Source organism: Pinus tabuliformis, chromosome 5_2, assembly GCF_031772625.1.
Source record: "Pinus tabuliformis cultivar Carrire ecotype Pingquan chromosome 5_2, CPIR1, whole genome shotgun sequence".
NCBI classification, from domain to species: domain Eukaryota; kingdom Viridiplantae; phylum Streptophyta; class Pinopsida; order Pinales; family Pinaceae; genus Pinus; species Pinus tabuliformis.
In genome coordinates, this window is record NC_142306.1 from 850,692,203 (window position 1) to 850,708,705 (window position 16,503).

A 16,503-nucleotide genomic window follows, 5' to 3' on the forward strand; every position below is an offset into this window, starting at 1 on the left:
TAAGAGGGAGTGTTGATTTGGGGTAGCATCGGGTGTGCTCTAGCCATGAAAATTGATAGAGATGCCAAGTCACATGAGATCTCCAATACCCAGAAAGGGTTTGGGCAGATTCTAAACAGTTTGGGAGATATTAAAATAATTAATATTTTTAATGGAGTCCCTAAGTCTAAACTTAGGGAAAATAAAATATTAATGTGAATTAATATAAAACTATGTTAGAATGGTCCAAAAGGTATGGATCAAGCCATAACTAATCTTAGTTGTTGATTATGGACTTAATCTCGGCTGTTGATTTGTCAACGAGAAAAGTATAAGAGGAGGCTTGAGGGTCACTTGGAGAACACACCAAGAGATCAAGATTTCAACTTTCTGGGGCTGGGTTTACTGAGAAAGTTGAGAGTGATCAGAGTTGCAGTGAATACAAAAGTAGAGAGGCATAGATAGCATCGTGAGGATCAACGCAGTCCCCGGAGAGAGGGACGCAGAAGCAGCCAAGGGTTCACGCAAAGCTAGCCAGGGTTCACGCAGAGGTAGCGAGGAGCTGCGCAATGCCTCAGAGGGCCAACGTGGGTGACGTAGAGGGCCAGAGGGTTGACGCAGTGCCTCCAGAGGATGATGCAGGCCAAGCCAGAGTGATGTTGGTCTAACGTTGGGCCAGAGAGAGGCTGACGCTGGGATTTCGTGGGGCAGATTGAAGTTATGGAGCTATCAGAGTGTTTATCCGAGGTTTCAGCCAGAATATATGCTTCCGAGTAGAGAGGTACAACTGCCGAGATTTTTCTCTGTTGGGTGAGCTTGATTTGGCACCCAGATTGTATTCTGAAACTGCTTAATAAATCAAACCCTCAAATAGCTGCATCTGTTTTCCTGCATTGGGTTTTTTGGGGACATTAGTCCAAAAACAACGATGTCACTTGTGTGCTTGTTTCTATTTCCTTTAGTTGATGATATGTAATGTGTTGAGCATGTACTTGTATTTATTTCCAGTATTTACATGGTAAATAACTTGTTAATTAACATAACAAGTAGGTAGGAATAAATCAGTAAAGTGCAGGAAGGGTTTTTGACGTGTCAAACTTAGAAATTCCAACAGTCAATAATTCATTGTTCATCCTATATATATATGTGTCTCATATGATCTCACCTCACTTGTGCATTGTGAATTTGAACTTGAGAGTGAGTTGGAGAGACTTAAGGAGATTGTGTGAGAGAGAGATTTGGAGAGTAAGAGCAGAACTTGGTGAGTCAAGGTTGATTATGTGTCTGCTTCAATTGTTGCTACTAGTGATCTTCATGCTACAACTTGTTCAAATTTGGGTGAACTTTCTCATTCTCTTGATCTCTCATTGTGCTTTGTTGAACAATTGATATCTATTAGAATAAGAATCTGGTTGGATTTCCCCCTTGTGGGTTTTTCTCTAGTCATTGGACCTAAATTCCTTGAGTCTCATTAGGTTCTCGGTTGTCTTCTATTATGCATATGGTTTATATGGTTTATGTTTTATCTACAATTGTTTAACTAATATTACAACATATAAAAGTTTTGTAATAGGTGATTGTTATAGCATAGAACATCATAATTTCAACATAGGGTTTCATCACAAGCATATACTTAAGGGCTTCAATGATGCTAGGGTCATCATTGACTTTTGGCACTTAGGGTTTGCTTAGAGTTTGCTCCAACATCATATCTTCATACTTGAAGAGCCCCATTGAGATATACCCCATGACCTAGGGTTGCTTCAACAATGCATCTAAGGTTAGTCATCATATAGGCATGAATGGCAACTTTACCAACAATCTCCCCCTTTGTCATTGATGGAAATATTCTCCCCCTTTTAGTATTCTCTCCCCCTTTGACATCAATGGAAAATGGAGTGTTTTTCCTGACAATGTTTTCCCATCAAGTGCTCCCCCTACCATCATGTTGCTCCTTGATGTATTAACTCCCCTTGTCATCACGCTTTTTCAATTGTCATATTTTTCCCTTTTCTTCATCAGGGATGGTTCTTTATGGTACGTATGCTTCTCCCCCTGTCATCATGTTGGTCTTCTTGTCACAGAGTTGCTTCCACTGTCACAGTGTTTGACCTGTGCTCCCCCTAACAATATGCACGGTCTTCTTAATAGGTAGAACTTTGTCGGAACTTAGTCTCTGCTTATAATGCCCTAATTTGATCAGCAACAAGTATTGATACCTTGAGCATTCAAGGCACATTCAACATGATCTTTTTCTGGTGCAATATGCTTCCTTCTCCAAACCTTTGTGACTCTTTTTCCCTAATTGGTTGACGACTCTTCAGATTGTTTAGGAACCCACTTCAATTTGCAATCTCGAGTTATATGTCCAACATTATGGCATTTGAAGCATTCAGTTATATATATAAATGATGGAGCGTAATTTTTGTTGGTAAGTGCATTAGAGTATCTCCTTGAAAATTTACTTATGGGGAACTGATTGGAGTCCTCTTTGTTATATGCCCTGCAATCCCTTGCCATATGCCCAAAATTTGTACAAGAGTAACAATAACCAAAGAATATAGTTTGATACCTGGAATATGAGGATTGTCTTGGTGCATTTCTAAAGTTATCCTTCCTTGAGATTCCTTGATATTTATTGCTACTTGTAACATCAACATAACTTCTTGGAGCATAGGTTCTTCCAAACTCATCTTGACTCCTTTCCTTGCTTTTGCTGGAGCTACAGATACAACTTTCAAGCTTCTCCATATTCTTGTCCTTTGATGCTTTAGGTTTTGCACCACTTTTGCTAGAAGGCTCATCTGCATATCCAAGACCAGATTTATCAAGTATGGATTTTTTACGACTTAGAATGTCATAGAAGACTTGCAAAATTTTCAGGCTCTTAGACAACTTGTCAACTTCATTTCTCAAGGAAATAATTTCTTCTTCAAGCCTCTCACAATCTTCTTCTTTCATTGCTAGTTGGATCTTCATTACTTGTTCTGCTTTTAGGGAGTTGATTTTTTCTTCATGTTGATCAATTTTTGCTTTAAATTTGCTCAAGTCCTCAAATCTTTGATCGAGGTGACTTGTCAAAATGCCTTCCTTTTTCTTTCCTTCTTCTCATTGAGTTGTCATGGCTTCTTCATCATGTCTTTTCTCATTTTGATGCAATTGCTCCTTGAGCTTGTTGAGTTCCTTGTCTCTTTCTTGTACTTGAAGCTTGAAAAGGACAACTTCCTCCTTTGTCTTGTCAAGGTCATGATTTTGTATCTGCTTCTTGAGTTCCTCATTTTCATTTTTCAAACTGCTTATCTCTTCTAGGGTAGCTACAAGATTTATCTAGGTCTATTTCAATTTCTTCATCATCATCCTCCTTTATGTAATTGGTGCCTTCATCATTGTTTACAACTATCTTCTTTGGTTCTACCATCCTCTTGATCTGAGGTCATGACCAATAGTCCTTTTGAGTGAAGATCTTGAAGATTTTCCCAAAGCTCTTTTACTGATGAACATTTCTCCACTTTGACCTTTATAGGATTTGGTAGGCCACTCAAGATTGCTTTTATAGATTTTGTATCAAACTCTTTTGACTCCTCTAAGATTTTGGTAGTCACTGAATTCCATACCTCAAATCCTTGAGCCATAAAAAATAATTTCATTCTTTGTCTCCATGATTCATAGTTTGTTCCATCAAACAAAGGAGCTTTCACAACCTGATTTTCTTTTGTTTTCACGATCGAAGAAGAGACATCTTTAGAAGGATTGGAGGCTTTCTTCCTTGACTTTGCCATTTGTGTTCTAAGGATCTACCTTCCAATTGTTAGGCTGAGACTAAGGGGTGAATCAATATTTCTTTTACAATTGTTATTTTATTCCAATTAAGATCACTCTATAAAACCAAAACACAAAATGTACAATAAATGAATAATTTATATTATCAAACAATGAGGACTCCAATCCTCTTTTACAATAATAATCTATACAAATACTCTTATAATCTCTTTAGGGCTCCAACCCTTGATGAAGACTCCAATCTTCAGACCAGGCTCCAACCTGATCTTCCACAAGGCTCCAATCTTGTCTTTATGAGGCTCCAACATCTAGGGCCCCAACCTTGTCTTTACGATGCTTCAACCTCTAGGGCTCCAACCCTCTGCTTCAATTCTTCAAGATGGGTACAAATACTACTTCAGGGCTTCCAACATATTTTTCAACAAGTCTCGATGATACCTTCAAGATCGCCTTCAACAATGGTCCAAGATCTGCTTCATCAATTTGTCTAGTATGTGTCTCCACAACTCTTCATATCACCCAAATAGTCTTCTCCAAGGTTACTCCATGAGGGCTTCAACAATGCATCATGATGTTTCCAAGAATGTCTCCAAGATCAACTTCTACAAGTCTTCAACAATGCTTCAAGGTGTCTTCAATAAGTTTCCCAAGATACTCTCCAAGATCAAGTTGCTTCAACAAATCTTCAATAATGGTGTCTCCAAAATGAGTTCAAAGGATGTCTTCAATGATCCTTCAACAAGTCTCTATAGTGCTCCAACAAGCCTTCAAACTATGCTTCATGGAGGTCTTCAAGAAAGCTTAATGATCATGTCTTCAAGGGTTCTTCAACACTACTTCAAGGTGCTCAAAACAGTGCCTACAAAACCTGCTCTCAAAACAAGCTTCTGCAACTAGGTTTTTCAATAAGCCTTCAAAGGGGGCTTCAACTGATCTTCAAAGGTGTACTCCAACGGCTCTCCAATGGTGCTCCAACTATACTGCTTCCTATGCCTTGTTGTAGCTTCAATAATATTCAAAGATTCGGTACCAGGTCTTCTAGGTCTCCAACAATTGCTACAAGAGATCTTTCAAACTCCTTTTAATCCTGCTCTAGTACAGCTTCAAAATGTTTATAAGTAAGCCCTCAAGTCTGCTCCAAAGATGCCTAAGAACGGATTAGCAGGCACAAAGTGTCACCACAGATCCAAAAGACTTGCACAATTCTCTTCAACAAAAAGAGCTTAAAAGACCAAAAATCTTGCTCACATCTGCAACCTTTTCTGAACTGAGCCAAAATCTGTTACAAAAGAGTAGGTCCGAACAACAGTTTTATATTCACAAGTCTGAGGTCCACTTCTCTGAGGTGGCTGAGGTCTGTTCACTGTAACAAGGCCAGAGTTTGAGATCTGTAGCAGGGCTGCCACAGGGCCGAGTTACAGGCCGAGTTCTCCACAGAAAATGCCTAAATACATGCCCTAATCTGCTCCTCCGTGGTCTCCAACAAGGGTCAAGTCTGAGTTTGGCAACAACACTAGGCTGAGGTCTGTACTAGGCTTCTGCAATCAATCTGAGGTAAACTAAAATGCTGAGCTCTATTGTATGCCAAGTTAATATGCCTAGATCACAAGAGAACCTTTGTTTCAAAACACAAAGACCCCAAAACCAAAATGTATCTTAGCTGATCAACCTTCTTCAAATTTCGTCCTCTATTAGGTCTCTTCTGTTCTCGTCCTTGTTTTCTCTTATTCTTCTCTCAGATCTGAGTTGGTCTTCTTCACAGGTTTTGTTCTGCGCTTAAACTTCTGTGCACGAATTGATGCCATAACCGAACTGACCTGGGTTTGTATATATATTTGTTTGTGTGTATAACAGACACGTCTCTTTAGAAGAGTCGACCTTAGAGCTGACCTGTGTATTAAGGCCGACCAGTGCATTAATTTATATTTAAATTAATAGTTTTCTAAGCAGTAAAATATAGGTATTTAGAAATACCATCAGTCTACAAATAGTATAATTTATTGACAGCCACATCTCTTTCCCAGCACTCAGTTTCATTGTCACCTACCTTCCTAATGTGCATTAAATGAAATTGCTCCAAAGCATAACCACTCGGTTTATAAATGAACCTAAAAAGCATGTGATAGTTCTTGGTATAAGGAACATTGGCCATATACACCCTCATCACTTCTACAAAACTGGAACAGATGAAAATGAAATACCAACATTTCATATATAATGCTCGTAAATCCCATGCAAATCTGTGTCCTCCTAAATACCCTTTAACCAAAGGAAACACTAGCCATGATCTACATGCAATGAATGGCAATGTCACGGGGAAAACTGCAAATATAAAGAGGAAAGAAAATGCATAATGCACCTGGACTAATATATCAAAAGAACAAGACTATGCTGAACCATGAACATGAAGCTATCTCTTCCATATTATTATTCTGAATTGACACCGCTTTCTTAATTAGCATACCTCGTGAGCCTCAATACATTTTGTCTTCACATATCAAATTACAACTTCTCCAACATAAATCATCCTAGCTTTCAGTTACATTTTAAATAGACTATCCTATCTCGTTGTAATTAATTTTCTGAACGGTAATGAAAGATGTGTAAGGGCCAGCCCAAACACTTAAGAAAAATTTAAATATATAAATGAATAAATTGAATGCCCTACGTTGTCCTCTAATCTTATATTGCAACGGGTGCTTTTATATGCCCTGTCACTTGAAGATAAGCCGTACAGATATAGTCTGCAGTTCTGTAATCATTCTTTGTTGAAACGGCGGATTGATTTCCGCTTGTTGACATCCAGACATTTTTTTCTCAATCGCACCGTTTTTGGTGTAACCTGTAATCAAATACTCTCCACATTATTCTCTTAAAAGTTCATTCAGAACACGCTGAAATAATAGTTATAATGTAGGTAAACAATGCATGCATGTCATGGACTCTGCTAGCCTCTAGTTTTTTTGGTTTTTAAAACGCTAAATAATAACCTAAATGTTTACACCATATGAATACTGCATATGTCTCCATGTAAAGGAAATAGACACGTGAACAGGGATGACAGAGCTAGTGGATCTGAAGATCACTTGCCTCAATTAGCTCATCAGCGGCAACATACCCAATTGCTTCCTCCAGAGTCATCTAAAAAGAACAAGTATCAATTAATAGTATTCAGGACCCGTATAAACCTGACACTTGATAATAAGTTCATGTTGATTCTTCAAGACAGCAACTTCGTCAACATTCTAAACTAACCATATTTACAGCAACTGTAATATGAATAAATAACCCCATAGAAACATAGCAGTAGATCTTGATGAAACTAATACTCTATATTAGTTAAAATGTATTAGCATCCCACTTCAATGGAGACCCACTTCCCCTACTAAAAGAGCTTATCTCAACTGCATTTCAGTTTTTGCCAATGAACTGGAGCTGTAGGCTATTTAAATTAACAATGTTTTACAGCAGAAATCCACGACTTCTGGTCTGAAAATTGAAATATAACCCAAGACTGGAGAGTTACAAAAACACAGAAACTCAGCTACCAGTTATGCTAATGTTGAAGATAACAAATTAAGGCACCAATGTAATACCAACCAAAGGATATGCTGACATCTATCAAGTAAAGCTGAAATTTACCAAATCATTGATTTTTTTCAATTCCACACGGTCAAAGAATCCTTCTGCAATTTGCAAAAGGAATTGGAGAGATCATGGAATTCATTACCTATATATGGCTGGTGAATGAAACCAATTTCGGGGAAAAGAGCATTACTGTTCAACATTTCTGAATGTCTTATGCAATTACATGTGGCCATAGCAGATGCAAAAAGCATGCCTGAGGCCATGTTTCCATTAAAAATTGCCTAGTCTAATGGTTAGTCACATAAACTTATAAAATATCAGTAAGAATATAATCTGGACCATAAGGACAAAGATGAAAAGTGGTGACGGGAATTTGTTTGCTCCCATATCAGACAGTGGAGATATTTAACTCAATATCTAAAACATACTGATTTTTTTGAAAAATCAACAAAACCACTGAGTTTCTAGTTTTTGAAAAATAGTGGGTTTGGCAATTTTCTGAAAAAATATGATTTATGAGAATTAAAAGACAAGAAAAAATTGCCAAGCTTTCTACACCCCAAAATATCACATTTTTTTCTAATAGCTTGTGACTTACAGGTGATTTCCAAAAAAATGCATATAAAGGTAATTTCTCTCTACGTCTCTCATATCACCCTTTCTATTTGCATGGTTTGGAGAAAAGTGACAGTTCCAGCATGGTTCAAAGGGTCAAACTTTGAGTTTAAATGGTCACAACAAATCTTACATGCATCAGGCGTTGATTTTCATTCATTTTTTACAAATTAATGTTCTTGCTTTTCTAGTTTTTGTTTGCAGATTTATCATTTATGCAACAAGGATCGGGTTTGCATAGCTTTTGCTGTTACATTTTTCAGCAGGTTTGTTTTAGATATTAGCTTAAGTTCATTAAATTTGGATTAAATTTATTATTTGCTGACATGCCAAAGGCTTTGGATAAACCCCTTTGAAGGGAATAATTGTAAGAAGCTAAATGGCAAGCATCGTTGAAAGCTTATGGTCCAAGGGGTCAACTATTTAAAATGCCACCTTGCAAGAATCCCAGATAGAGACTGGGGCACCCGTCCAAATGTCACGCTAGACATTCGGCAACAAGTATTTGCAGCTATTGAAACAGGGATAAAGAAGAAGGAAGAAAAAAACAATTGTCTTGAAACTACTGTTGGTGAAATAGAAAGAACTACAAGCATATTGTGGAAGGAGGGAAGGAGAAGGATTTAGTTTCATGTGTCTTCCACAAAAGCCACATACCCATTCTTTGTTCTCGGAACAAAACATGGCACACAAACTTCCGTCCATTTTATTATGAAAAAAAGGAAAAGGAAGAAGCAGATTGGTTGTGAGCATGAGTTTCTTATGGCTGCAATCTGTGAGCATGTGTTTCTTATGGACTGATATAGCCTTTAGTGTTACCAAGAAGAATCTGTTCGACTAGGCAATGTGGGATGTTCTTCTTATTGGACAGGTGCAAGGGCAGGACCCTACGAAAATTTCTTAGCGAATGGTCCCAAGGATTCCACATTTATTAAATATGTTGATGCATTTGACAATGTTAACAATGATATGTTATCTAATTTGTTGGATGAGCTCATCCAAGATATAGATGCACAACATAAGCAAGTCATAACAAATAACATTCAATTATGTGGCAGCTAGAAAAATGTTGATGTTTAGGCCCTACACATTGCTTTCAACTCCATGTGCAACGTGTCGCCCCCTCATGGGTAACTAACTACTTCCAAATCAGTTTTCTCCTCTGGATACAAGACAATATTGCCTCACATCGCTCCTAAGATTACTTAACCATGGTATATCAGATCTTTCCCTTACATCTCAAATGACATATACATTAGCAGACGGTACACTATGCTTTCATCCACATGGTCATGGTACTTTGGTTTAGCTTGTTCATTTCACTTGCTATGCTATGTTCTCAGGTATGGGTTTCATACTTAGACATGGTGTTGTAGCTTCTTATCTAGTTGTGGATGTGGTAAACACTAAAGTGTTAAATAGTTCTTCCTACACCTCTTAGGAACCCTCTACAACTTAGGGGTTTTATCCACTTAGACTTAGGAATTAAATTTTCCTTTTAATTTTCTTCTATAGATTTTAAACCCCATGATGGCTCTAAAATCCCTTTGCTTGGGTTCTTTGCCCACAAAGCTTTTTGTGACCAAACTCACACAAACCCATCTCACTAGGCTTTTGGAATACCTCCCAAGCTACACAATTCAACACTCCCTCTTAGCGAGGGAGGTACTTCCACTGAAGTATCCAACATCGTCACCAACGAAACTAGCCCATCTAGCATCCACTTTTGCAGCATACCCTATAGAATGGACCACACAATCTCGATAGCGTCTTTGCCTCATATGGACCTAAAGATCTCAAACTTCCATAGGGTTGCTCCCTTTGAAGCTAGACTCCCTCAGAGTCTATACGATCTCCACTGGCTCACATGCTTCCACTGTGCACACTCTGATCCACTGGTCCTTCAAACCCGGTTCTAATACCATGTTGAATTTCCTTAGCACTAGAGAATCTGGGTTTGATCTTAAAATCTCTAAAACAAACACTCTCAAGTGCCACAACACTTCTACTTTGCACAACAAAAAACACACATTAGTGAATCATCTAGCGCAAATGACAATTTTTAACTTTTAAACCCTTCTTCATTATATAACAATCTATAATACAATAGTCTTAGGGCTCCCGCACCAGGGATCATGGCCCTCACACAATAAACTTGATACAAGACAACTAGGGCTTGGTGTCAATCACTTTGACAACCAATCTACCTTGACCAAGATCCAACTAACTTGTTGTTGTAGCATGCTCCACAGCTCCTTTCAGTCCACATATCGTTAACACATTTGTTGGTCTTTTAGCTTCCAATTTGCAGCTCCTCAATTTGCCTCTATCAGGGACCACAAGTCCTTTAGGTCACCGAACATCGGCCCAAACAATACTGCCCTCTAGTTGCTCCTTTGTCCTTCAAGTCATTAGCGCATGGGTATTCGATCAGTTGTTGACAACTTTGTTTGTGAACAACTCTTTGGTCTTCCCACTTATGCCACTTAGTTGCTACAAGATGACAACTCAAGGGCTTGGAGGCTGCACTTCTTCTCACTGAAGATGTCCTCCAACAGTGAACTAGGGCTAAATCAACTGCTCTCTTGGATGCCCTTCTTCTCACTAAGGATGTTCTTCTCCAATAGTGAACTATGGCTAAATCAATTGCTCTCTTGGTTGCCCTTTAGCTCTTCAAAGAACCAATCCTTGAGCTCCAATACACCTACCTCTCCTAGAAGACTTGTTGTCCTTCACAAGTCTGCACTTAGGGTTCTTTTGGACAACTACTATAGTCCTCCAATCTGCTCTTAAGCTGCCCAACAAAACTTTGTCCCAACTGGACCCATCAACCTAGCAATACACCATACATGAAGAATAATAACATACCTTTTTGAAGGGTACCAAATCTACTTTATACATTGGCTATGTGCAACATTTCACCTAAAGATTTTGAGCCTGGATAGGGCACCCTGTTACTGCAACACGTATGCCCTTTCTTCCTGGCCAAACTACCCTTCAAACATGTGGTAGCTTCCTCTTACATGGTCTTCTTGTCTACATTATTATCCTAGCTTCATGCGGCCTCCATAACAATTGTGGTAACTACAAACTAGTACCCAAAAAGGTCTCGGTTGCTCCTATGATAGCACAGTGGTCTTTGGCCCTGTCCACAAAAATTACTCCACAAAAGTATGCTCAAATATGCCCTTCAAACTTGGCCTTCCTCCTCTTAGTCCTGCACAAACCAAAACCACAGAAAGATGCGAAATTGTATTCTTTCCTCGATTTGCCTCCTCTAGGTATGCGGTTGCCTCAAGTTGCTCTTCTCTAGTGATGTAGGCACTTGTGATGTCTTCTTTCACGCTACCCTAAACTAGGGCACATAAACTTATATTGTTCAAACCCTTTGAACAACTCCTCTACTTGCATTCAATCACCATGATGATCTAACGCCTTGTTGATCATTTTAGGACCATTGTTCACGAGTATAGATTCTGAGTTTTCTGGCCTCTTTTAGGGCACTTGTTCCATCCCTAGTTTTAAAAATTGGTTTGGTTGAACCGAAAATTGATTGAACCAGTCGGTTAGCTCCCTGAGATATCAAACTGGCCCAAAAAATTTGATTGGTTGGTTGGCCAGGATCGATTGGACACCAAATCGCCCGATTTGGCCGATTTTGTACCTAACCGACCGATTTTTATAAAAAGCAGCAGGTTAGGAAGCCACATTGTTGGGCATGTTGATGGGACTCTCAGGTGGTTTCTGGAGGTGTTTTTTAGCAAACCCTAGTAGGTTCCCTTCTAAATCTAGCCCCCTATGCTTATAAAAGGATGCCTAAGCTCCTATTTGCCTCACACATTTGATTTCTAGTGTTTGTGTGTATATGAGAGCTTGGACAGTTCTGCAACAACATTGAGTTTTGGAGCAACAAAAAATTTGGAAGTTCTTTGTCATCGTGGAGCTAGCTTAGAGTTATCTAGTGGAGTTGGGGATGTTGATCCCAATGCAGATCTAGTAGTTGAACTAAGAGTTGAAGGAAATGAACCAACAAGACCAAGCATGGCACATGCTATCTCGTGAAGGAAGCAATAGTCATGCAGCTCAGCGAATTCGTGCTTCTAATTCTGCAGGCCTAGTGATGTTGCTCATGCTACTACTAGTACTATTATTGAGGTTGGAGATGAGTTTGAGGAGTCCTCAAACTCTCAGCTAGATGATGTTTATGTAGCTTCTAGTGATGATTCCATGTGTGTAATAGTGGTGATGAGTTTGATGAATGATCATGTCGATCAGTGAATTCTAGTCGGCTAGTGGCCTAGTAGCTTGAGTTGTAGCATTGTTTTTGGACTCAGAAAGCCATTTAGAGCCTCATTGTAGCATTGTTTTGGGACTCTAGAGGCCATTTAGAGCCTCATTGGTTATGTATTTTGTCAATGATATCATTGATATGTATTGCACTCAGTGCCATTTTGATATATGCAACCTTACATGGTATATAGATGAGAAGACTTTCCATATTGTCTCTAATGGTTTGGAATCATAGTTTGTAATCTTAAAACTGTTTTTTTCATTAAATTAATTATTTTATGTATTTTTTCCAATTTTAGTTTACTGAATCCGGTTCGACCCGGTTTGATCCTGTTCGAGTTCGAATCATGGTTAGAAAGTCGGTCGGTTCGAAACCCAGTTCCAGTTTTTAGAACTATGGTTCTATCTACAGGTGTGCCATAAACTCAACCTCTAATAATCCTTGTGCCTGAGCAAAACCCATCTTATAAACCCTCTACGAGCGGTTCTACTCCTGCAATAGATCATAGATTACAACTTTCCAAGACAAGGTTTAGACCTCTTCTAATAACATGTTGTAGGGTCTCTGCCCTATTCTAGGGATCTACATATTTGTGGCCAATTCTTGTAAGGGTTTCACACCATCTATGCCCATAACTTCATGTGCAAGCTTTTCCTTCAGTTTCTCCTTCTTGGCCAACTCAGATCTAGCAAACAAAACCATCCTTTGTTCTTCTTCCACTCTTGGTTTGGCACCTTAGGTCTGCGGCACCGGAAACTTGCTCTCCTCCCTTGATGAATGCTCTTGACATAGATCAGATCTAGGCTTGCTCTAGCAGCCATACTCGGCCTTCCAACTAGGCCTCCTTTAGACTACATCTCGGCCTTTTGATCAATATGATCTTCACAATGACGCCTCTAGCCTTGATCCTTAGGCCTTCTTAAGTAACTCTTCCCAGTCCTTTGAGGAACCCTCTACAACTTAGTGGTTATATCCACTTAGACTTAGGAATTAATTTTTCCTTTTAACTTCTCTTTAGATATTAAACCCCATCATGGGCCTACAACCCCTTCGCTTGGGTTCTTTGCCCACAAAGCCTTTTGTGACCAAACTCACACAAACCCATCTCACTAGGCTTATGGAGTACCTTCCAAGCTACACAATTTAATGACGAAAGATGAAACTTACAATGAATGTTAGAGAGTAGCAGCGGAAGATGATTGGGTTCTAGTGTGGGAAGCAAAGATACTTCTAAGGAATGGAAGTACTTCCCTCGCTAATAGGGAGTGTTGAAATCGGGTAGCATTGAGAGGTACTCTCACATGCCCTTGGCGATAGGCTTGCAAGAGAGAAACACCCACAAAGATGGACGTGTGGGCTTTGCACCTAAGTTGGGAGTTTTGGAGCCAAAGTGAGTGGGTTTGGAACCCAAAAGGAATTTAATATCCTTATTTAATGTAAACGTTGTGCTTAAGGTTCCTTGATGGACATAAGGGATTCTTAAGAAGACCTGAGGACAAATATAAATAGAGCCAATGGAGAGGATAATGCATAGAAAGTGTGTTAGGCCCTATACTATTAGTGTAACCCTTTATTGTTATTAGTACAACCCCCTTATTATATTGTTGTGCCCATGTAGTCCCCATATTGTTATTATTGTGCTCCATAGAAGCCCAGTATTGTTATTATTGTGCCTTTACATTATTATTGTTATGTCGGCTCTAATTATATTATGACCCCTTAGACTCCTATATATAGAAATGAGGTCTTGTCATTTGTATCATCCAAGAATTGTTCATTTATGTAATGTAAAGGAGGTTGCCCTCTCGAAGAGACTTATTTCTAAGGCGTTCATCTATCCTTTCTATCTTTTTGTGAGTTGGTTTCATAACATTTGGTATCAAAGTTGTGGATTCTAGGGTTTTGCTGCTCCAAACAGGGCACCGTGGCATTTTCGCTATAATTGTTTCATTACAAAGATTCAAAAGCTAAAAAAAAACCATTTGAGAAGAAATCGGTCTGAACCTCGCGTCCGAATTTGGGATCTTGTCTCGCTATATTTTCGAAGATATGATATGAGAAAGTTAGGGTTTTTGCAAACTCCATAATTTCATCTCAAACAGGTCATCGTGGAATTTTCTCTATACTATTTGTTCTACGAAGGTTCAAACTCTAAAATTAAAACCCATTTGATCCGAAAACGTGGTGAATCTTGGGCCCAAATTTCAGAGCTTGTTTCGCTATATTTTCAAAGATACAGGCCAAGACATTTAGCGTTTCTGTAGGCTCCCAAATTACATCCTAAACAGGTGACCTTGGGAAAATCGTCAAAACTCTCTCTCGAAGCATCTGATTCAAATTTCGTAAAAAGTGACAGAAAGAAGACAGAGTGTAGTTTGTTGGGTATTAGTTTTAGAACTTGAGGTCGAAACAGTGACACGTGGCATGTCGTACAAGTTCACTCCACTGAACCAGTCTATAATCAAGTCATCGTGGGAGATTTGACATAACTCTTCCTTGGAGAATCCAATCTTGATCAGAATTACAGGGTTAAAAAGAGGACTCAGAGGGCTACCGTAGGTCGCAATTTCAGACCTTGGAGATCTACAGTCCCAGAGATACAACATATTCAAGATTGAGGTCCTAAAAGCACGAAAAAGAATGACTCAAATCAAGAAAATAGAAACACCTAGTAATCAAAATTGGATGGATGATTTGAAGAATGTGATCAAAGCTAAGATAAATAGTTTTATCTATTCCATGGAAGCTGATATCGATGATATGAAAGCATATTGGAAGAAATGTAGGGAAGATTTGAAGAAAGACATGGAAGGTTTGAAGGAAGGTGGGACAAAGCTGCTATAAGAAAGGCCTCCTAATGGCGAAAAGGTAGTAGAGGAAACTCATGATGAGAAAAAAAGTAATGTTAATAATGATTTCATAGAATCTAACATTGGATTGAAGACCCAGCATATTCCAAAGGTAGATATGAGGAAGTTTGATGGCAAGGATCCCGTAACATGGATACTACAGATGGAGAAATATTTTGATCTACATAATGTGCAAAACACACAAAAGGTACATATTGCATCTTTATATTTAGAATCGAATCAATTTGTATGGTATAGAGGTATTTGTTCTCGTAAACAACTTGTCACCTGGTCAATTTTCATGGAGGAAATGATAGCACATTATGAGGATACAAAGAGCAACACCTTCTTTAGCCAAATGATAAATCTCAAACAAAAGGGTTCAATGGCAGAGCACATTGAGGACTTCCAAAAATTGAATATAAGGGTAAATGATATTCCAGAGAAGCATAGGATTGAAGTCTTCATAGGGACTTTAAATGATAACATCCAACATGAGGTTCGCCTTTGGGAACTTGATTCATTGGAGAAGGCATACAGGTTGGCAAGAAAAATTGAAAGCAAAATTATGGCAACAAGGAAGCCTACCACTCATAACTATAAAGATAGAACTGTTGTTGCTCCTATCTATTCACCACCTACAAGGTTGACGCCAAAACAATTGGAAGAAAAAAGAGAAAAAGGGCTTTGTTACAATTGTGATAGAAAATACACTAAAGGTCATAAGTGTGCTGAGAATAAATTAATTTACATAGATGGGGAAGAGGAGAAAGAAAATGAATAAGAAACATCAAAAGAAGAGGATATACACCAGGAACCAATCCCAGAGAAAGATGAAATGAATCTAACCATATCTTGTAATGCATTGACAGGAATTACCACTCCTCAAACTCTCAAGATAGAAGGGCATATCAAGAAGAAAAAGGTAATAGTGTTGATTGATTCGGGTAGTACCCATAATTTTATTCATTGTAAGATACCCAAACAATTGAATTGCTTCCTATATCCAACACCAGAGCGCCAATTGATCGTTGCAAGTGGAGGAACCATAAATTGCTCTGAAAAGTGCCATAATATCAAGCTATCCATGGGAGAATATGTATTGAATAGCCCAATGATTTCCATTCCAATGAGTGGTGCTGATGTTGTACTAGACGTCCAATGGCTACAATCCTTGGGCACAATAGATTTTAATTTTCAAGAAAGTTTCATGAAATTTTCTTCGGAAGGAAAGGAAGTTGAATTAAGGGGTATCACAGGGAAATAGGGAAAGGTAATCAGCTCTAACAAAATGACAAAGCTTCTAAAGAAAGAACAACGAAGCGTAATTCCACAATTATGTTTGCTAGAGGTTCCCACATCGAAATCATCTATTTCTCCAGATCTCCAAAAAGTCTTGGA

The 16,503-nt window shown here is 38.6% G+C and overlaps 1 protein-coding gene across 1 annotated transcript in view; it reads right to left on the bottom strand.

Moving 5' to 3' along the window:
* Positions 1–6,310: 6,310 nt before the first annotated feature.
* Positions 6,311–16,503, bottom strand: part of EMB2785 (elongation factor family protein) — a 317,292-nt gene continuing 307,099 nt past the window's right edge. Inside the window, exons 18-19 of the mRNA XM_089437097.1 lie at positions 6,850–6,900; positions 6,311–6,601 (exon numbers count right to left, since the gene is read on the bottom strand). Coding sequence (XP_089293223.1) covers positions 6,518–6,601; positions 6,850–6,900 — 135 coding nt within the window. The 3' untranslated portion in view covers positions 6,311–6,517. The remainder of the gene's footprint in view (positions 6,602–6,849; positions 6,901–16,503) is intronic.